Raw genomic sequence first — 23,398 nt, 5'->3', positions numbered from 1 at the left:
CACACCCATTGCAAGAGTTGATGAAGTTTGATTAAGTTTGACTTCCTTGCTTCACAGGGTCCATCCTCAACTTATTGATCTCTATGGAGTGAACACTGATGACCTGGAGAGTTCCCAAGCAACATGCAACTGCATATAGAAGGGATGCACTGCAAGTTCTGTAATAAAGAATCCTTTTCTCACCTCTGTGCAAAGTTTTCCAAGGTGCTGGACTTGCACTCACTGATGTCAGTTGTTGTAGCAGAAGCTTAACTGGGTTGTTTGTAGCATTTCTGGTTTTAAATTCCTATCAAGTTATATATTTTTACCAGGTTGTATTTCACTGTGTAGAAGCTGTTAGGCTTAACAAGAAAAAAATGAAAATTGATTATATTGGTCTCTTACAAATTTGAGGTTCAAGAAGTGTCCACCAGAGTAGGAGAAAATATCTTTTTTTCTTTAAAGTTATTCTAGATTTTTTTAGTATGAGATACTTTTAAGTCTGCTGCTGATATCCATGTTGTCAGATGACTCAGTACAACTAGAGCTGGCAAATGTAGGTATGGTACCCCCTCATGCTGAAGAATGGTGGCAAAATATAGATTTATGTATTTATTTTTTTAATCCAGTACTTCTATTTCTAGTTATGATTTTTAATGTTGCCTTAATATATTTGCTTTCAAAATGTTTCTAGGCAAATAATATAAAAGACTATGCTGATATCCTTTACAACTTTTCTTTGTTCAAGTGTATTTTAAAAACTACTCTTTGTACAAAATAAGTATTTTCTCTATCCTAGAACTGAGATGTTTTCTGTGTTGCTGAGAATAAAATTATGATAAATAACTTATGAGTTGACTTAAATGCTTCTAATTTCCTTATAGGGCCTAAACATAATTTTTATGAGTGTTTTTTTCGTAACTTATTTAATACTTAATACAATTATTTGAGATGACAGCAAATTAAGACTATATTCTTTCTGGGAACTGGCTTTCTCTGAGATGATGAAAAGTAGCAGACCAACATGTTTTTCCATCTGCAGGACCATGGGGATAACAAATGTTTTCCTGGTCAGTCATCTATGAATCGTTCAGAAGGCAGCTGACAAATAATGGTATGAAAGCTGCACAGTCATGGCTAGAAGGAGTTGGTTTAAGTTCTTTCCTCAGTAAGCAGTCGAGTGTAATGTGAAATCCAGTCCTTTAAAGTTGTTGCTAAATCATGGGCTTAAGCTTTTACAAGAGATCTATAGCTACTATATGACTTTCAATACTACTTGTGAAAAAGTCTTACCTGTGCTAAATACACAAGACAAGGAAGTACTACACTTAAAGTACTGCAGATGATGAATTAGCTCTTAAGAACAAGCTGTTACCTGTTGTCTAAGTCACAGTGAGCAGTCTCCAGTTAAAATTGATGCTGTATCCCATCAAATATTTTTAACATGCTGACAATTCAAGCTAATCTCCCTAAAGTTGTCTAAAAAGGCAATTCTAGCAACAGTTAGTAGATTTAACTGTAATTAAATAAGTGAAAATTAACAAAATAATTTAACTGGCAGAAGAAACAGCATTCGTGCATTTAACTTTTTTGGGTTCTTTTTAATAAAATGAAATCAAGTGATACTTTATAATCTTCCCACCATCAGGACATTGTACATTCATTTTTTGTCAACTTCGTTTATAAAAGCTTCAAAATTTTGCTTCATATCCTAAGAACAGGCAGCCAACGTTTACATGTTAACAATCAAATCTGAATAGGAAGTGTACAGTTTCCAAGGCAACATTATCTCACATACTGACTTAAGTAAACTGTTTCAAAGAGAAATAAAAAACTTTGGTTTCACTTCTTTGCATTGTTTGTATGCAAAAGAACATTAATGCTTCTTCCAGTATTTGAGGTATATTTTTCACAGTAACGTCAAACTAATTTCTATTCAAAGGTTTTTTGGTTAAAGTGCAAAAATTCACTAAAGCCATATGGAAGATAAGCATTTTGTATACATTTTCAGACTTGCAAGAATATATTTCATTCTTGACATACTTTATTTTGACTTTTAAAAAATTATATGCACATTCATTTGTCCTTGCACTGTAGAAGGTTTCAGAGGAAAACATACTTTGGAGTGATCCACATCTTTGGCATCAAATGCAGTGAAAGGAAATTAGAAAATGGTCCCCACTACCTTTAGAATCTGTGGACGACGTGGCTTTTATGGCACCAAGCACTCTATTAGCAGAAGCGCTTGCTGAAGGCACTCTGTGTAGCTTTTGATTGTCAGGCTCATTCCTTTATGATGGTGCAGCTTCAAAGTGTATGTACAGATGACAGACAGTTCTCCTTACAGTTCAGAAAGACATCAAAGGCCGGGCCAGAAAGGCCACGCTGCACATTGCTGTTGGAATAACTGATCGAAGGAGTTGTACATTCTCCAGTTGTACTGGGGAGCAAAGTAACATTTTCTTCCCTGGATTGTACTATTTCACCAAAGCTAGGTGGCAGTGTGAACTTAGCTAGCTGAAGAAACTTCCTGCAGTAGCAGAGCAGTGGTTTGATCCATGGTTCTGTTCAGACATTTGCCTTCCCACTGCATGGCTGCGGAGGGTGCCTGTTTAGAGAGTATTTATCTGACAGCTTCACAAGAACCCAAGCTAGCTCTCCAATTGACTTCCTTATTAAGTACTTTCAGGTTAAGGTTGGTACATCTAAAGATAAAATTTGGCCCATTAAGGTTGGCAGTTGGTGTCTCTTGGGTATGCATGTCTCTGTTTTGTCAGGTGAAGTCTGTCTTTTTTTTTTTTAAGGTTCTGGAAGAATGCCAGCACTAAATACTACTAGGATAAGTACTATAGAAAAATCTTTAAATAAATAAAAATAAATACTTGCTTTAAAAAAACCCCACATAGAAATAATTAATTGGAAAAGTCCAGAACATCATGGCAGCACTATCTGAGGAAAGGATGAAACAAATAGTTCTGTCATGTTTGCAAGTACCATGTTAAAGATGGCAACAAATTATGATTTACAATACTTTTCTCTACAGCTGCATATCCAGGCTACCCCACATAATTCCCTGCTCTGAATCCACCCTTGACCTTCCTGGTTCTGGTTTGCCTGGGTGTTTAAGTCTCTTCAATGATGTGGCTGTGCCTGTGAAGCCAAAGCTTATGAGGTTACCTTCAGAAGCCTGAGAGAGCTTCTGACAGCCCTTTTCTACATCCATGTGCTCTACTTACAGTCCTTCTATTGGTTTAAGCTAATTTACCCTTGTTAAACTGCCAAAGCAAGATGAGAGAGGATTTCTTCTTGAATGTCTAATCCAAATATTATTGAAACTTCAAAATTACTAGAATAGCTCATGCTAATGTGTTTGAAATCTGACTTTCCAGGATTGGCCAAAAATTATTACTTTCTCAAAATACTTCTTTCCAATAAGTAATTTTTCTTCTCTTTAGTGTTCTTCTGTCTGTTTGAAACCACATGTATATATATATAGCATTTCAAATACTACTGTGAGACTTCAGAACCAACTGTTTTTCCGCTTTCATATTAGAACAACAGTACTGTAAGGTGTAGTCCTCCATACAGTTCAAGGAAATAAAGTGTGTTTGTAAGAGCAAGTGCGCTCAAGGCCTAGTTTTCTTGTTGCTGATGTTTCTTCTGTGAATTAACCTGCATCTTAATTTCTTCATTTTAAAATCAAATGTTTATTTGCCATCTTAGTCATCTTTGTTCCCAGTTGTAAAACTCCAGCTGCCTCTTCTGTTCGTGTCTTGAGGGACTGGTTTGTATTGCCTTTTGAAAAAGCCAATCTGAAATACATAATTTTTGAATCTGTTGTCAGCAACTCTTGGTTATCAAATCTAAATCATCATAAAAGATGAATGAAAATAAAAATACATATGTATGGCATTTATGTATTATGCTATTTGCCATTGCTCTGTCATACAAAGTAATCAAGTGTTACTCATCAATCAAAAAAGTAGGTTTGCTTTTTCTTTTTTTACTTTTTGGGAGGCTAATGCTCTTCTGCAAGAAGTAAGGACATAAGAGCTTGTGAATTGTAACAGTCCACTGAATCCAATATATTTAAAAATGTGAAACAGTAATAAAACTTTCCTGTTAAATTTAATTTCTACACTTCCATGAAAAAATGATGGATGAAGAAAATCTCCACATCGGTAAAGAAGTGAACAATCTCTTAATGGCTTGTCAGAGAAGCTGCATCTCTCATAGTTTTCTCTTTTACTTATGCACAGAATTTTTTTAGTATTTATATTGCAGTTTGAAATCTTGAACATTTTATTCTGGTATGAAACTGTTGTAGATTATTAGTCATCACATGTCAAGTGACAGTAAATGTGGAGCACCATTCCACAAAAATGATTCATTAAATTACACAAATAATTTGCAAACATGAGATGTCATATAAGACACCGTAAAAGGATTTGTGGTGTTGAATAACAGAAAATGTAGAATATGCAGAAGATAAAATGGAGAAGTACATTTGAAAAAACACAAGTTACAGGAGGAATTATCTTTCTTTAGAAAGGACAGATCAAAATAAAATGTTATTTATCCTTTAACCTGCATTAACAGATCCAAAAATCCTCCAACAGTGTGAATTCCTGACTTGAGAACAACTAAGAAATACTGAAAACCTACCTTCCATAATATAAATGAAAGAAGCAAAAACAAGGTAACACCAATTATTAAGCCTATGGCAATAATTAGCACAGTAACATGGTATTTTGGCTTTAGGTGGTGCATTCCCTCCAAATAGACCTGAAAAACAGAAAATAAGTTTAGTGCTAACTGATTATTTTAATTTTTTCGCCCCTAAACGATACTAAAACAAACTAGGAAAAATAGTTACATTCTCAAGTAATTAATAGTATATTCATTGCCTGTGTATGGATATGCAAAGAATTCCACAATTTTAATTGCTGTTGGTTTTTCTACTTTAACAAGTTTATCACAAATTCATTAAGAGAATCCTTACATATGCAACTTGCTTGTCCTTATGTAGTTCAATAACTTTTGCATTTTTTTCTGGCCAGGCTGTTGCTCTTACTTCAAACTTCAATGCTGATGCATCATCCTGATTAAAAAAAAATAATTCTATCTTGTAAAAAATAACTTCAACACGTTGATTCCTGCCCATCAGAAACAGTAACACAGCTGCTCACAGAAACAGAATCTCATAAAAACACACAATGGTGCCTTTTTCTGATCACAAAAGAAATTAGACCAGAAGCTGGAATGAAGCCAGGTTGGATTTTACTTGAGTCCACATCCACACTGCTTTTCTTAGAAAAGTACAATTATGAGTTGAAATTAAATCCCAATCCCACATAACCCAGCCAGAATAGGCAAAGCAATACATACCATAAAAAAAGTGATAAACTAAACCACATTTTTTTCAGTGGTTTTCATTTTTCATACATCACCTTGAGCCTTAGCATTGAAAACATAAAATAGGTTAAAACCCCAAAGCTTTATATTTAATCATACTGTTTGCAAAAATAGATTAATAACTAGAATTTGTATGATGAGAATACTGCAAATATGTCCTGAAATATTCCCATCAACTATGAAAAATTTATGTGTTACCATTTCTAAAAGTGAAGGAGTAGCCTCCAGATGCAACTGAACAGTCGCTTCTTTTCCACTTTCCATGTTGCCAAGATTGCAATGTATTTGTAAGCAAAGGCTGTCATTTTTCATGCAGTACTGTAGAAGGGAGGGAAAGGTTAAAACTAAAGTTATCAACTTTATAATCTTAGTATTAAAGACACTCAGGAACTGAGTAAAATAAAAAGATCTATGTTTGTTCTTGAAAACTGAGGATGTAACTCCAGGTTGTCATCCATCACTGTCAGTCCATAGGTGCTAAAGGTACAGTAATAAGGGACCAACCCAATTGTTATAAAAAACATATCATTTTTCTAAAAAAATTCAAGTTTTTGTAGACTGAAAAAGAACAATTTTCATAATTTGTTTATATGTTTGGTGGGAGTTTTTTTGCACTGTTATTTCAAATTAGCTTTTTTCAATAACGATAAATGACAATAACTCTATGCTATCCAGTACAAACAGTAAAATTAGTTGATCCTTACACCTGTACACTGACAACTGGCACCACTTCACTCAGCTTTGGAGAAGACAAAATGTACATCATTATATTCTTTATCCAGCAGTACAATGCTGAACTACTGCTTTGATATTCTAGTGCAGGCTGTCTCTGAATCCCTGAACTGGTATACCTTGTAATGTGCTCACTTAAAAGTCCCAAACTAGCGTTTAAAAAATGTTCAGCTTTTTTTTTTTTTTTAAGATGAAAGATTAAAAAACACTGTACTTTATCAAACACAAGTTGCAGGACACAGATTTCTGTGAGAACAAATCCTCAGCAGGGCAACACTAAAATAACAATTCTGATTTGGACAGCGCAGTCAAGTATCTGATCTCCAGCAGGGTCCTTGAGCAGGTACAGAGGGATGAGCTGGAACAGGCCAGGCACATATGACATTCTTCACAACCTCCCAAATATTTTTAATAAGAACTTCCCAGCCAAAAATGATTTCCATATATTTTGTAATTCTTATGGACTTTCAGTCCCATTAACTTGCAGTGTCTTTCTTGGAATTCACTTATTTTTAGCATCCATAACACCCTTAAGGAAGAACTTCAACCATGAGTACTACTTTTGGGGTTTTCTTACCTGGTTCCTACTAGTTACATTTGATGGCACTTTTTTGGTGTGGAAAAGACAGTATTTGATCTGCATACTTCATGTAATTAAGATAAAGCCTGATTCTGCCTCATGCATCATTTTCTATTTGTTATTGAATGCCCTCTGCTACCCTGTTTGCCTGCTCCTTCAGTTACACACCCCTTTGGCAGTTCTTTTTAGGTGACTGTCATCCACTGACTTCAGCAACGTGTCATTAATCAACTTTCTCATTTCAGTTCTCACCTCTTTCACTAAAGTCACTTATGACTACACTGAACTTACCACAGGTCCCACCACAAATCCTTGGAAGACTGCTCTGTTGACCTCATTATATAAGATGTACTGTTGTCTTAAGGCTTATTCATACAGTCATTTATTTCCCACTGATGCTAAAAGACAGACCTTACCATTTGTCTCTTAGTAGGCTTTGAAAAGAAAGTGACGACATCCTTTAATATATTTTCATTTTTTTCTGCTGCAGTACAGTTTCTGGAATATTTATTATAGTAGCACTCTCCAACTGTTGTCTGGAAATAAATATAACATCATTACTTTTAGAATTTAAATATCATCATAATCAATACAGATTTCTGAAAGGTTCAAAAGAAATATAAGTTTTATTTTCAGAATTCTGAAACATATGGGGCTGAAGATAATCCTGTTCTTGTTCATTCTGCTTCACCACAGCTAGCAAATCAAACTCATACCTAGTTGGCTATGCTCTGCTTCTCTTTTTCATAGAATTCATATAGCTAATAATATATGTTGAACCCGTGCTTACCTTGATATTCAAAGTGTTGAATAATTTGAAGTCCCTGGGTGGAAAAGCATTTGGTATCGTTATCTCTAAGTTAGTGTTTGGAGACATGCTTGGTCCTGCACTGATAACCTTGAGGGGAAAAGTGTTAGACAGTTAAAGCTTCAATGGTAGCTACTCAAGTAACAAATATATATATATAAATACAAAAAGAACTTCACAAAATGGGGTAGCACCTGTGCTGTTATGCTGTCATGAAAGTGGGTTCTGCTGGGAGTTCTAACATTTAGTTTCATTCATTCTGAAGGCTTACTGAACCCTTCACTCCTCTGAAGCCAATGAGTAAGTAGTGCTAATCTGTGATGACTACCCTGAGGTCATACAGCCTGTTCCAGGAGAATATGGAAAAGGAACTAGGAGAGATTTATGTCTAAATTCCTGCTTTTAATCCACTGGAGACAAATTTGATACCTACAGATCCTCTTATAAGAAGCTCCTGGTTCCTTTTTCTTACTGTAAGATAATTCCTTTTTAAGTGTTTCTTAATAGAAAAAGTGGCAAGTCAAAACTGCTCTACCACTTTCAATCCTGCTTGTGCTAAGAATTTTTGTTCTGATCATTCAGTGGAAGATTTTCCAGGCCAAAAAAAAGTGTTCTAAGAGGGATTAACAGCAACTTCCCACCTCCAATGCACAAGTTACTGTGCCCTTCTACTCTTAAGAAGTTCCTTTACTGACTTCAGAGACTGCCACTAGATACACTAAGCATTAACCTTCAAAACAGGGATGACAGGATTTACAAAGGAAAATTCTTACATGGAAAGTGAAGTTGATATTCTCCTTCATACATGTAACTGGTGAATCTTTCTCTTCTGTTCCATAAACAAACACAGCTGGTGACACAAACCTACAACGGTTTAGAAGTTGTTAATTAATGGAATTGCTGTATATCCTTAGCATAACCTCCTGTTCCATGCTACCTCCAGTAAGATTGGTTCAAAGAAAATACCCAAGTTTGCATTTGAGTAAAGCTAGGAACACAGAGTAGAAATCCTCTACCTTTGGAGTAAAAATTATCTGCATTTTTACTCTTCCCTCTTAAAAAGGCAGATGAATCAGAAAAATTCATAAATCCCAAAATCCCAACACTATGCTCCATGAACGCCCCACAACAAACCCAGAATATGGTCCATGTTACGCAAGGAAGCTGAGGATCTGCTATGCTCTTATTAAATACCTCTTTATATAAAAAAACACAAACCCTGTTTTTAAAAAATATTAGTCTGTTAAGAGACAAGTTTGAAGCACCATAGATACCAAGGGGGTCTCATCACAGAATTGTGGAAACAAAATCTTAGAAGTATATGGGTCAGACCCCAGGATAGCTGTGCCATGTCATTCCCAGGATTTTTCAGCTACATCACCTTCTGCTTAAAAACTTTGTGAATTTAGAGCAGTAACAAGACAACAGTTCTACGGATGTGCAGGTATGCCAACAGCTGACTTACCCATGAGTATTTAACTCAATCTCATATTTTAGAGGTACAGCTAAAGTTAGTGAGTTATCCAGTAACATGTTCCCATCTTCATTTTTACTATAAAAATACAATGAGAGAAAAATCTGTATTGAAGGCATCATCATATGCTATGCATTATTTCTGTAAACTAATACTAAACAGACATTGCAGCTTATAAAACCCAAAATATTTTATTGCTAACAACATGTCAGACACAAAAATCCCCACATTTTAGACAGGCAGAAAGCTGCTCATTATTTAAATATCTATTACCTGTTTTTTTGGATAATTTCTCTTGCTCTACAGATATGCAACCACTGTACTTTATTGCAATTGTGATTTGCTAAGTCTTCCAATGTTCCCTAGTCTGTTTTCCAAAGCTAATTTCATTGAGCAATTTTTATTAGACTTTACCAGGTAGCATTAATGATGATGTTGAGGTCCTCCTCTGCTCTGGTAAAGGAGCTTGCATCCAAGAGGAAACTATAATCCAGCTGTAGAACAAACAAAATTTTGCTTATATATCATAAGACAGTTTAAATAAAAGTATTTCATTAAACTAATTTATAATTTCCTGCTCTAAAAAAATTCAGAACTAAGAAACACTTGATTTTTGTGTCTTCTACTCTCTTTCTATTGATCTAACATATTTGTCTGTAGTCTTAGTCAGCTCACTTGTCTAGAACCCAAGCACAATCAGTTGATACATAATACATTGTTGTCCCTTAATGAATTATTCCAGCAATGGTTTAAGCAAATAATTTTAAAAGTAACAGGAGAGATACAGATACCAACATGATAAAAGATGTTAGTTGAGAATGAAGAAGAGATTCTGAAAAACAAGGGTTTTTTTTTCCTCCATCATAAATCCTCATAACATATTTAGGGTGTTTCTAAAGCTAGGAATTTCACACATTGCTTACCTTTGATTTTTGATCTACATATAAATAACCAACACTGCACTCAAGTTTTACTGCATGAATTTCTTTATCTAACACATCACAATGTATCTGTTTTTCTTCCTAAAATAAAGGACAAATGATTAGTCATTAAAAAAAACCAACAGTTTTTTTCCCAGACATTTAAAATTACATGCACACACTGAAATTGGGTGCTTTATATTTTCCTGAACTACATATTTGTTATTTCACTGATGCAAATATACAGGACATTTATATAATTCACAACCACTTTAACATAACATTTTATATGGATTACTGTATCTGGTTATTTGTGTGCTGCTTGCTTATAGTGAAGCGAAGGCTCATGTTAAAAGCCAGCCTCAGAAAGGTGGATCGGGGGATTCTACAAAGACAACAGTTATTTTTAAAAGGCAGAAAGAGTACAGTTAGTTTTGTGACCTTTCATAAGCCTGTGTATTTGTGAAGAGGACAGATTCAATGAGATCTTTGTGATCAGTGAAAACATGATCATCAGACAAAAAGAAGCCATAACATCCTGAAATACATTTATAAACATATTTTTTATTATTCAAGTTGTTATTGAAATTATTTAAGTCACTGAATTAATTAAATTGCACTTGATTTAGGTAGCTACAAGTCTGAGAACTTAAAAACTGGTGTTTCATCAGCTTTTTTTGGCAGGAAGGGGATATGTGTTGTGTGGGTTGTCAGTTTCTAAAAGCTCAACAATCCATAAACATAATTTGAAAAATGCCTAACTGAGAAAGAAAAATACCAAAGGATTACTCTTTGAGGGATTTTTTTTCTTACCAATTCTAAAACTCGAATGAAATAAAGACCTTTAGGGATTTGAATGTGGAGGATAGTTTCATATGCATCATCTCCAACATTAAGCAGAGAAACATTCAATAATAAAGTCTTCATACTTCCAACAACAAGATATGTTTTCTTATCATGAGGCCTGAAAAATAATTATCATAATATAAATGAAAGTAATTCATATACAGCTTGTTTGCAAAAATTTTCCTTTGCTGCCCTTTTAATTACTTTCAGCTGGTTCTGACAAAGCTCTGTTGGAGATGTAAAGAAAGGTTTTACTCTCTGTAACTGAAGGTACAACACCAGTAATAGGATGGTCAACCCCAGTACTGTACCTTTTAAAGTGGTTAATGCGAGAGCAGGAAAATTGTTATCAGCCCAGTTGTGCCTCTGGCCTTTACAAGATCAGTCCTTCCCTTTACAGACCAGAATAGCAATGTACCACTGCTACAGTATTTTCAGACATTATTTCATAATTCACTCTTTGCACTCAAGATATAGGATTCAGTTAATATGAAACTCATCACAAAGAGGGCAAGTGAACATGCCTAGCTTATGATCTATGTGATGTTCTATAATCATGTTACAAGTACAGACATCCTATGGGGGGCCAAAAGTAAACTTCAGCTTGACATTAAAGTTTAATTAAGACCTGTAGAAAGGCTGCCTAGAAATAGACATTTATCAGATATTCTGGCTTGAAACCAAAGCATTAGTCACTGAACACCTTTGGGAAAGAAGCTGGCACTGAGAAAAGCAACAGAAGGCAAAAGCACTGCATAAGCAGATAGGTTCCAAGACAAAAGCGAATTGAAGAAAAACACAATGTTAACATTTCCGTAGCTTGTCAAGTTTAGGTTAAATTTTAACATTGTTTTACTAGTTACATGCCTACCATTCGGTCCTCTTATATGTGTTAAAGCCAAGCTCATTAACAATATGCTGTCACAAAGATGCCTCCCAGCTTAACACACAAGTACACAAAAGCACCAGGTGCACATCTGGGACTACAACAAAGCTGAACTAGAGCTTTTCCCTGGTAATCATATTTCATTCTTCATTAAAAAATGCATGATGCAGACTAGAAATTTACAGACCAGGCCAAAATCTAAGCAATTTAAACAAAACATGATAGTGTATACATGAAGACTCATAACTCAGTAAGTAAAGCATTACATTGCCACCCCTATTTGATTTCATTCTTTTAAAACCAGAAGTGTTTGCTCTGCTCTTCAACACTAACGAATGCATTCTGTCTAGACAAAATAAATTAATGCTTCACAGCTAACTAGTTTTTAATCGAGATTCTAGGGGCACAAGGTAATTTAAGGTGATACTTCACACTTTATCAAGATATTTAGACTATTTATTTACACTGCAAATCTGCTACTAGCACCTAATGTCAAGCAGGTTTGTTGTAATCTGTTTTCCTTTCTTTGAGTTTTGAAGTACTTACAAAACTGCACTGCTAATTTCATGAACGAAAATGCTGCACAATCTTTCTTTCTGAAAAGTTTATGAGCATTCAAACAAAATAACCATCCAGCCTAAGAAAATTAAAGGGCTTATGACTCATGCTACGAGCCATGTGTTAAAGTAGGCAGAAAGATACTTATCTTACTCTGAAATCTATGAATATGAAAGAGCTTGTGCTCAGGATCACACAGGTGTGATTAATCAGCATTATATGATTGTCATCATCTTTCAGTGTCATTTTAGGTTGTTTAACCTAGTATTTCGATTCAAGTAGAATCAACTTTAAAAGTGATAAATTACACAAGAAACAAACACCTAATTAGCTGAGATTCACAACAGGTACAATTTCTCTTTTTGCACACCAAAACCCCACATTTCTTACTTTGAAATACAATAGTCAGTAAAGAAAAACGTTGTGATGATAAAATATAACTTAAAATAATTAAGTGGCTCTTTTTCCTCATTTATTTAAGAATATTACATCTTCAGTTTTATACTGATTGAGACTTTGTACAGTGCAAATACAATATCTTCAGAAGATCAGCAGAAATAACCAATAGTTTGTCAATTTAACAGTAGTTATGATCTCTGCATATTGAGTGTGCTTTGTGCAATGTATCTTAGCCCAGTTATCTATGTTTTTGGGAAGAAGACGTATGTGGAGCTGTAAAATCTTCTAAATATGTAGTAACAGTTCTTCAATTATATAGATTTCTGTTACATTTCCTGGAAGATTTATGATTTAAAAATATTCTTCAACTAAACACAGCTCTAATCCTTGTATTTTCTCAGGGAGTCCACAGTCTACTTTTGCAAATTTATGTTATTTATATATAAAAGACTAAGGAATAATTTAGATAAAATCTGACTGAATCATTCTCAAATGAAAGCTACATTATACTTACTTTGGAAAAACAACTTTTCCAGAAACTCTTAAGTCAGCAGAGCAATTTTCTTGGGAGCAATGTCGTGCAAAAATAAACTGTAAAAGCCAAATTAAAAAAAAAAAAAAAAAGGCACTTCAGTGTATTATTCAGTAAGAGTATTTAACAGAAAGAAACCTATCATCTAGTAACTAAGTATTTGGAAGTGTCTGATAGCTCTTACTCCTAAAAAGCAATTCCATGAGTCTATGATTTACCATTCTGTGCATCCAGAGTAACAGTGGAGAGAGAGGCTTTCCAGACTCAGTGTCTCACAGGAAAACCAGTGGGTGTACGTTCAGACAAATTTTTAAAAGTAGTACATAAAGAGAGCAGAGTGTTTTAAAAGATCCAGAACTGATGTCTCTGCAGTCTCTCCTTCAACATAAGATTTTCTTTACACAACCTTTACTTATCATATTGTCAGAAAGGTTTGATGAGAGTAGCGACACCATAAGTTGCCTGTGTCTGTGCCTTGGTTATCAGTGTGCTGCTATAGAGCATGTTTATGTCACTATATTCAACAACACCCTCTTTATTCTCTATAATTCTGAGGTTACTAAAATAAAATTTTGAATGAAGATGAAAAGGTAAAGCGTGCCATAAAAAAGAAGCTTTCACATATCTCAAAAGTTCTGATGGTCAACTGTATCTTAATTACATGAAGGTTACTATTTGTGAAAAGTCATAATGTGTTTATGACCATTTGGTAGTTGAAAATTCAGTGCATTCTGGTTTTTGCTAAAGTCAAAGTCTACTAACACAGTAAGTTTCTTTTGGAGGGGAAAAAGTTAATTTCATATTTATGAAAATACAGAATATACTCTTTTGTTCCCCCCTCAGACTGTCTGAAAACTTGCAATACCTTCAAATACCTTCAATACCTTCAAAGAACTAATATTTCAGCAACACTGTCAAAAGACTTCAAGATTAATACCAACATGATATTGTGTATTTAACACAGAATTAATTTGAAAGAACTGTTTTACAGTGGAAAGTGACTCATACAGTGTAGCTGTAAAAGAATACATATTTCAAAGAGTGAATTTCATACATGTGTGATCTGCGGTATATAGTATTATATATTCAGGTAACTTCTCAGCACATACCTTTTATTTATTTTTAAATCATAATACAGATTGTATACGAGTTCTGTAACCATCTTTTAGCAAAAAATTAGGCATTTTTTTAGCATTGTGATTTATTAATTAAGATCAAGACACTAGGTGTGGGTCTGGAAAATGCATTCCTGGAAAATGCATGCCATGGATCTGTGAAGCATTTTTAACTGAAGACTAAAACACAAATATTTACTTACTACATAGAAAAAAAAGAGAACTCATACACTAACCTTGCTTTTTATAATATCTTTTTCCTTCCTCCGTTGAAGAACAGGTTGAAGTGGTGAAAATTCTTGAGCATTTCTTTTCTGTAGAATATGATGCCCCAGACGATAACTTGCTTCAACATATACAGGAGTCAAGATATCCCTTACATCTTTCTATGAAAATTGGAAACCTAATGAGTTAATCATATAAGACAAGACATGTATGCTTATGTTTTAAAGTTATAAGGTTGCCTAGAACTAACTAAAACAGCAACACTTTTTTTTCACATGTAAAATAATTCCATATGGCTCATATACTTTTCCAGACATCTCTGTTGCTGAAGGAGGTAATCAGAAAAGCATAATCTGTTCAATGACAGCATCAGGCATTTCAGAATGGAAGATTCTTCTGTTATGAGAATCTTATTGAATAGTGAACCTACTTCTGTCAATAAAACTGCCTTACACACCTATGAAATGCTGTACTGCCCAAGCAGAAAAATAGGGAAGAGTTGGCTAAAATGGAGAAAGCAAAGCAGTGGGATAATGCCAGACAAATCTGGTGGATATTTCTGTATGAAATCAAAAGGAGTTCTCCAACGGTACCATTGAATCAGGGCTTGACTGAATTTTATTTTTATGCATCTTTATTTCTCATTTTGTGTTAAAAAAGATCGAACTCCTCAATAAATGACTGGTTTGTAAATGAAGCCTTGACCGCATAGGAATGTTGCAGATCAGAGTCCAAACTACCTACTTGTGAAAACTGAACAGCTTGAAGCACCAAGTACTAGCAATAGCAAACCTGATTAAATTATTCCCTATAGTGTAGGGGATAGATAGACACTGATTGTCCCTCCACATGGGCATTACTTTAATTCTTATCTGCAAGCTTGCGTTAGCAAAACTGCATATTATCTAATTCATAATAATTTTCCACAAGGTCTTCTCTGCATCTGCTTTATATTACTTCCATTATACTAATTAGCTATTAATTAGCCTTTACTCAAAATACATAAAATTTGTATTGTCTCTTGCAAGGACTGTACTTGACAGACATTCACACTTACTTAACTTTAGGAGCTTCAGTGGGTGGAAGGAGATGCTTATAATGCTATTAATTAAGAACTAAGAAGAAAATTGAATTCTATGGAGGAAAAAATACTAATGATAGACTATAGGAAGTGATGAGCCAAATCAATTCCTTCCTCCTACACAAATGCCTGTGATGCTGGTATAGCAATCTGTACAAGGTTGGCTGTCAATCAGATCTCTCTTAGTTTACAAAACTGTTGTAAGTAAGTGGCAATTTTCCACTGCTCCTGTAAGAAACATTCACTTAGGTGCAACTACCAGTTGAGATGCATCTGGGCAATTTTCCAGTAGACAACATAACCTTTCCTTTCTACCCAGAAGCTTTATCGTAAAGAATTGGCTTCTAATAGTGTCATAAACAAAAAGTAAGTGAAAGGAAGAAAGAAGAAAAATACATGGAAGGATTTTTCCCTGCAGGTTTTTTTGTAGCTGTAGAAAATTAAGTCTATTTTCCAGCCTCTGTGCAGGATCAACTGCATCAGTCACCCTGAGAGATGTTTGTTTCAAAAGGTCACAGAATTGCTACCTTGAGGATTTTAAAGAAAAGGCTAAGCAAACTAGTCTATTATTTTATTACCCTTGTTTCCTCTTACATCTAAATAATCCCTGTCCTTAGTATTTCTTTAAAGAATTCTTTCCCCCCTTAGATAAAGTCTTAGAGGAAATAAGTCTATTTTTTTCTAAGTTTAATGAAATGTGGTTCCTTTTTGCCCATTGGTTTTTATTGTTTGTTGTGGTTTAGGACTTCCAAGTTCTTCCCATTTATCCTCAAAATTTTGTTGGAATACACAAAATTCTAAGATGTTTGACAGAATTAATCACTTTTCCTTCTCCATTGAATGGCCTTAAAAATATTACATCCTTGTCCTGATTTCAGGGTTTTTTTCCACTTTCAAGACAAGTCCCTCATTCATCTTTCAGAGGGATACATCAAGCATGAATATGACAGTTCAATCCCTCCAGGGCAACAGTGACTTTGGGACTACTTTGCAGTTAAGATCTTACTGACTAGATTCTTAATAACTTATTTCTAAGTCACTATCATACTCAGTTTGAAAGGATGGTTGCTGTTGGATCGAACTCTACTTCTGAAACCAAGAGCCAGCTTCCTGCTGCTCAGCAGCTGGTGCCATCTCTGTCACTGGTGTGAGTACAGGCCTCCCTGGCCAGCTGACACCCTGCAGGTCTCCAACAGCCTCCTGCTGAATGCCCAGTGCTCTGGCAGCACTTCTACCTCAGTGGCTTCTCTTCTGAAGCACTTCTACCAGCAGATTTCTTCTACAACAAAGTTGCCTCTACATCTTCACAGATGAAGAACTGTAACTGTGTTCACCACAAAACTCATGCAGGAGAAAGACATATCTGTGCAGGCTTCACATTTGTAAGCAGAGGAGTAGAGAGATCATTTTTTCAGCACAGTGCACATTCTCCATATTGTTCAGATCTAAATTCATTAATGAAACCCTCACGAGTGCTCTTCCTGCCCTTTTCCATCTTTAGCTTATATGAATATTCTCCTTGGTGAGTGCTGCACCCCTTGGAGGGAAAAAAAAAATTCAAACAACCCCAAGCAAGTGCTCTTCTTCACACCCAGCTAGCCTTTGGCTCCTTGCAACAAATTCACAAAACAGACCACACTATAAACCTTGAACTATAGACTGTTTTCTAGCAATTGCCTTCATTTCACTTCTTATGGATCAGGGATGGGCTCTTTTCTTATTAGCTGAGTCTACCTTAACTTCTCACAGTAAAAATGGGAGCAAGACCATACATGTGTTCTTTGAAATAGTTACAAATGACAAAACATAATAAAAATCACAAGTTTTAAGAATTTGCATTGGAAAGTTCCATCAGAAACATTCAAAACATGCATGTTACACTGTATCTTCTTGGTTGCTCCAAAACAGCCTCACTCTATGATCCGTCATTCATAAAAAATGGTGAAAAATGTCAAGACTGCTCATGTCCTATTTCATCACTGTGATTATCATTATTCTGCACTTTCTCACCAACATGAGAGATGGCAGACTCTCTGACTTCTCTACAGAAAGCTGAGAAAGCATCAGAATTAGTATATAATAAATGTGAAAGTTATGAACACAAATATTTTACTTTCAAAATGATGTGATGCAATTGTAAACAAAATAGGTTTCTTTGCAGCAGGTATGCTTTTCAAAGGAGACCAAAGGATTTACAGGACAACACACACTGAAAATTACATTACCCTCATAAATGCTGGATGATCTTTGCAGGCAGTATTCTTGCTATAAATCTTTACTTTTCCTGAGATTGTATCAGATGTTCCGTTGGAAGAAAAATAGAACCTTGCTTGTGTATCCTCTTTTCTGGTCACATCAACACTCAGATTATAAAGCAATACTGCAAAATAAAACCCAGGGAAAATAAAGGTGGTAAAATCTTTAGGTGTTCTGATTTTCATGAATTTATGATAGAAATTACATCTTCTGACTCACTCCCTCAAGTATGTTCTGTAACATCCATTTTAAAATGCTCTGCTTAAAAATGCTCTGACATAAATCCATACCTAATGAAAGCTTCTCATACTCTGAAAATTGATTGCTTCATGACTGTTCCCTGATACATGCTTTTACATCAGGGATAGTTTTATCAGGTTATATTTATAGTTTTCTACCAGAATCTATTTAAAGAAAACCCACTTCAGTTACCTGACAAATTACAACAAACTGGTAGGTAAACAAACACTGACAAATATTGTTGAACTTCACAGGTTTTTCTATGTAAGTTAGCACGAATTGCTATGATAGCAAGTTGCAGAGCATTGCTGATCTTTTACTTAATCTTTGCCAAAAGTTGAGCTAGATTACCTACAATTTCTGCTACTTTTTTAATGAAGTTGAAGAGTCTCATGTCCAAGTCCAGCAAGCATGATCCAGTCTGACTGCTCATCTTTCAAAATGAATATGAATATCAAAAGATCTGGACTTTTAACTCTACAGTTCATCATTGCAATATGTTCTCTGTAACGTGTTCCTAAAGGATATTTTATGTTCTCACATAGAAGAGTTAAACAATTTAATTTTATATACCATGTATTTGCAGGGCTGTTTGCAGTTTACAAATAGCACATGACAAGTAGGTTAAAAGCACCCAGGCAATAGTCAAATTTAGACTGTAAATTATTTTAAATAAATTCACCATGAATATTCTTCTGATAGATATTGCTTCAAGCAATACTGGTTTTTTGTCTAAAGCAAAACAGGCATTATATAAAAGATAATACAAGATATATTTTTCAGTAATTTTGGTGGGACTCCCTCTCTTTCACATCATGTTCCATGATGGTATGATCAGGTGCTTGAGCTACTTTAGGAAGGAACTGTCTTCTCTCTATTGCTAAGTGGAAGTCTGCATCCCACAGCAGTCCTATATGGTTTGGTCCATGCCTGGGAGGACTGCTTTTAGAGGACATCTCAACTTTTCATTTTATTCTGAACTCAGATTAATGGTCTACTAAATACCAGTAGCATTATTCTGGAAATAGGTGCATTTATATTGAATACATATACTGTTTTTTTTTCCCAGTAGCTTACCAACATAACCAGGTACCTCTCGTCCTCTATAGGTAAAGCATATCTTCAAATTCATACAGGTGGCAGGCTGGTCATTTTCCATGCAGTTTAAATTAGTTCGATTTATTGAATTAGGATGTTTTAAAGAAGCTTCAACAATTATCACTGGTTTTGTTCTAAGAAGAGAAAAGAGTAAATGCTCACAAATAATGTTCAGAAATAGCTTACACAATCTGTGCAAAATGAACCATTTTTGAAACCTATTTTTATATTTTACCATCATCATTTTTAAGCTATTTGCATTTTTTAGGTAGCTTCAAATAGTTCTATGTGCATTATTTGCTGCCTCAAGAAGTTTCAGATATTCAGAAAATATCAGAAAATGATATTTTCATTTTCTTCAAGGTGTTTACTTAAATGTTTGATTTGTAGACCATTCTAGAGCCTAATGACTGAAGTTCAAGACATCAATAAGAATATAATGAGGTTAAATTATACTACTGAGTTTTACTAAACTACACTAAAAAACGGAGTTAAATTGTATGGTCTTCAAATGCACTGCAACATAGTGATCTCACCTCAGCACCACAGCAGAATCGGAGAAAAATGCACCAACTGCTACATCTGTACAAAAAAAATGTATCAATAAGCATAATTTGTCAACAAGAATTACTTCTCAGGTACAAGCATTTTATAGCATTTTCACCTTTTGGTCAGCATTAAAGTACCATTTGCCCTTTATTCATAAGAAGGGATATGCTGATATTCAAAGGTCCAGACAATGATTCCTGAAATACTTGTCCACTGTCCATTAACACTGCATGCTCATTTACTGGACTTCCAGATATTGATAATGTTATGATTTGATTTCTATTCCATGTTTAAGTGGCAGATACTGAAGGACAATTCAGCTAAATAGGAGGCACTTGCCTTCTTTCTAATCCAGATATTCAATATTGCTAAACACACACACACATACACATATATAGTTATATATGTATAAAAAATGAATTGCTTATATATATATTATATGCATGAAATTATACATAGAGACAAAGAGAAAAAAATATTTAATTTATTCCAAGCTAACTGAAACCTATTAATGCGACAAGGAAAGAAATATACACGGTATATATACACACCTATCAAATGAGGTAGCAAAAGTGAATTGTCAGATGACTCTAAACGATACAAGGGTCTGAGGATGACTTGCAAATCAGTAAACAACAGGTGACCTGAGAGCAGACTACTTGTAAGCTATCTTTTAGCCCAGCACTACAAATTAACCTGGGTAACATTTCTGTGGGCAAAGCCAGAGCATACACCATGTAGTTCATGGGAACTTGGCGCTTTTACATCCGCAGGGGCAGGATAGACATACTTGACCTGACATGACACTAATCTTCAAAATGTTAAAATATTTAAAATATAATAAATATATAAAGCAATTAATGTATACTTGGAAACAGTTAACTTGTTTTACACCAAATTAACACACCATGTTGTGCCCACAACAACTCCACAAGGGTCTTATTCAATGCCATGAGCCCTAAGAGGGGTTAATGTGTTGTTCACACAGAGTCAAGGAGCTCATCGCTCCTGGCAAAATCCAGACTATGTGAAGGCCAGTAATATACTTAGGTTGGCACACTAATCTGCTCAAGAAACATGCTTCCAGTGCCCAAACCAGCTCATTGTGACCTTAGCAGATGAGATAGCTGCTTTAAAAATAAAAATTATGTTTTTCTTACTCTTGTGCACTACGGTCTTACTATTGCATTGTTCTCAGTCCTCAAATAATAGTTAGATGACCGTGAAAATTGACTGCTTGGCCTCAGTTTTACCTCTTCTTTTTTCTTTCCAAAACACAAGATGTGACATGTTGTCTTAATAACAGATCTTGCTTCTGTTAAAAGTATCAAGTAGCACAGCAGTGTTGTTCCCTATGAATCTCTACTCTTTTAAAAATGAAAAATAAAGAACATTGTTTAATTTACCTTGATATCCATTGTTATCTGCATCAATGCCACTTGCTATGGATTGTCCAAACATGCTTAAAGAATTACTGACTTGATGTCCTTGTATTCTCTGAGGAGGAAAAGGTAAAAGATAAAATTATTCTTGGAAAGTTAATCTCTACAATGCTATCCCAACTACTGAAGGCTATTATGTGCTTCCTCAATTCCTGCAAATGTTAAGTCCCATAAACCCTGTCTAAAGCCCCAAACCCAATTTATTTCTCTCTTAGAGTACAGGTTATATTATGACTGGAAATCACAGAATACATAAAAATTTTCTGAAGTCTTTCACAGTACTTCAGGTGGTCATAGTGTTAAATGAAGGGAAAACCCTCTTAGATTTAAACTTACTTTTTTCTGGATTGATTATTTTTCATTGAAAAAGCGTACCTGTGAAAATGATGGTGTTATTCCATCTTCCCTGCCATTGTAAATATAAATAGCCCCTTTTAGATTATCTTCATGAGGAGCCCCAATTGCCACATCTGTGGAAAAACAATTTAGCAGTGATCAGCTGAGTAGGAAATATGAACAAGGAATGGTTAAAGGAATGCAAGTCATGATGCATGCAATGCCAGACCAAATTTACTTGACTGAATTCAAAAATAGTGCTGAACACAGATACGAAGAAAACAAAAACAATACAGAGCAGCTCAGTAGTCTGACTCTACCTGAATTGCTACTTTTCTGGAAAACAAGGGTCAAATACAGCTATTTTGTTCAAGACAAAGTCTTGTAAGTTTCTAGCAATACTTATTTTGACCCTTAAAAAGTGTAAAGGTTACCATGAAAATAGCTGAAATTATAATCTAAAATTTAAAAAAAAAAAAAAAAAAAAAAGCCTTGTATTCATGGAACTGTGATGATTTTCCTGCTCGTCCTACATGGATTATATCACTAAAACACAAGAAGTACTTTTATTATGCTGCGTGAAATGAACCATTCATTTTTTATGAAATGTCCATAACAGTAGATAACAGGCTTGGAAAGGCATTTGGGGAGAAAGTGAAGGTAGCTGGTTTGTTTTATGCTTGGATGATTTAATCCCAGAGGGGTGTGGCAATTCACAACAAACTGAATGAACCCACCCACCCACCAATCCACCTCAACAGCCCTTACCAAAAACTCCCATGGTTCAAAGAGCCTGAGAGGTTGTTGACCAAACAGTGGAGGGAGGGGCAGATGAATTACACCATCTTGAAAGTCACTATTAATAACTGTGAACTTGCATTTACAAATAAGCAAAACTGAACTATCTGCAAATCAGAAATACTGTATACTGCACCAAACCAAAATCACAAGAAAAGCAAAGCTCTGACTATTTGGTTTTATTGAACACTTCTTTGACTGAATCCATACTGTGGTGACTACAACACACAAAATATGTTATGTCTCTCTACTGGTGTGATGAAACTAGTACAGTCAACTTGTGCACATTAAAATAACATACACGTTCTTGAGGAGGTCAGATTCTACAGCAACACACATCCCAGTGTCTTCACAGGGCTGATACTGATGGTTTAGATCATTCAGAAGTTCACTCTGCTGTTCTTTTTTATTACTTACTACAGAAAATTTGTTTCTAGCATCCAATTTCCCTATATATTTTGCTTCCAGCTTTTTTTCTTACAAAATTTCTTTTCCTACTGCCACTCTCAACATTATGTCCACTTTTTATTTTCAATGTTTTTGCTCCCTTCAAAACCTAAACGACTTGTTTGCTCCACCTCCCCTGCAGTTTTAGGACGCCCATTTTACATTATATTCTGTGTCACATATCTACTTTGCTATGCTGCTATTAATTTGATTTTACTTCTCTGTTCTCCAGCCCTATATAGGGATTCAGTTTTCTTTTGCAGAATGCAAATGTTTTGGGACAAAACCTGAAACTTGTGTATAAGACTATGATTTCAGTACTGGGGCATGGCTATTGATGTCATTCCCTTCGTTTTCAGTTCTCTGGGAGCACATACTAGGCAATTCATGAGTCACCTGAGGTCCTAACTGGGAAGTAGTTCCACAATAGTCTCCCAGCTTGAAGGTTGTTTTCAATATCTCCATATATTTAGTACTTCTTATTGGTGACACAGAAGCAGATCTAGACTCAATGTGTAATTTTTATTTATGATGTTACAAAATTGCCAAATTGTTCCCTAACCTTTGTCTCAGATATCTAAAACAGGATTAGTTTTGAGGTCCAGCACAAAAAATTACAGACTGTTATCACTTTATACTCATGCTCTTCATTAAAGAGACACAACCTAATTCTTGACTGTGA

The 23,398-nt window shown here is 34.9% G+C and overlaps 2 protein-coding genes across 2 annotated transcripts in view; one reads left to right on the top strand and one right to left on the bottom strand.

Moving 5' to 3' along the window:
* CERKL (ceramide kinase like) overlaps positions 1–739 on the top strand; it is a 52,586-nt gene extending 51,847 nt beyond the window's left edge. Inside the window, exon 13 of the mRNA XM_051787963.1 lies at positions 58–739. Within this exon, the coding sequence (XP_051643923.1) occupies positions 58–139 (82 nt within the window). The 3' untranslated portion in view covers positions 140–739. The remainder of the gene's footprint in view (positions 1–57) is intronic.
* Positions 740–1,402: 663 nt separating this feature from the next.
* The window catches only part of ITGA4 (integrin subunit alpha 4), a 37,185-nt gene continuing 15,189 nt past the window's right edge, over positions 1,403–23,398 (bottom strand). Inside the window, exons 11-28 of the mRNA XM_051787962.1 lie at positions 21,511–21,605; positions 21,100–21,190; positions 19,681–19,726; positions 19,124–19,278; positions 17,776–17,930; positions 14,481–14,630; positions 13,112–13,188; positions 10,722–10,872; positions 9,912–10,010; positions 9,403–9,482; positions 8,980–9,066; positions 8,288–8,378; positions 7,497–7,604; positions 7,123–7,242; positions 5,593–5,712; positions 4,982–5,080; positions 4,645–4,764; positions 1,403–3,791 (exon numbers count right to left, since the gene is read on the bottom strand). Of these exons, the coding sequence (XP_051643922.1) occupies positions 3,699–3,791; positions 4,645–4,764; positions 4,982–5,080; positions 5,593–5,712; positions 7,123–7,242; positions 7,497–7,604; positions 8,288–8,378; positions 8,980–9,066; positions 9,403–9,482; positions 9,912–10,010; positions 10,722–10,872; positions 13,112–13,188; positions 14,481–14,630; positions 17,776–17,930; positions 19,124–19,278; positions 19,681–19,726; positions 21,100–21,190; positions 21,511–21,605 (1,937 nt within the window). The 3' untranslated portion in view covers positions 1,403–3,698. The remainder of the gene's footprint in view (positions 3,792–4,644; positions 4,765–4,981; positions 5,081–5,592; positions 5,713–7,122; positions 7,243–7,496; positions 7,605–8,287; positions 8,379–8,979; positions 9,067–9,402; positions 9,483–9,911; positions 10,011–10,721; positions 10,873–13,111; positions 13,189–14,480; positions 14,631–17,775; positions 17,931–19,123; positions 19,279–19,680; positions 19,727–21,099; positions 21,191–21,510; positions 21,606–23,398) is intronic.

The sequence above is a fragment of the Manacus candei genome, unplaced genomic scaffold (genome assembly GCF_025592945.1).
Source record: "Manacus candei isolate 608988 ecotype Guabito, Panama unplaced genomic scaffold, ASM2559294v1 h1tg000023l, whole genome shotgun sequence".
Classification (NCBI taxonomy): Eukaryota; Metazoa; Chordata; class Aves; order Passeriformes; family Pipridae; genus Manacus; species Manacus candei.
The sequence above is the reverse complement of the archived record's forward strand: the minus strand, read 5'-3'. Positions and strand labels throughout refer to the sequence as shown.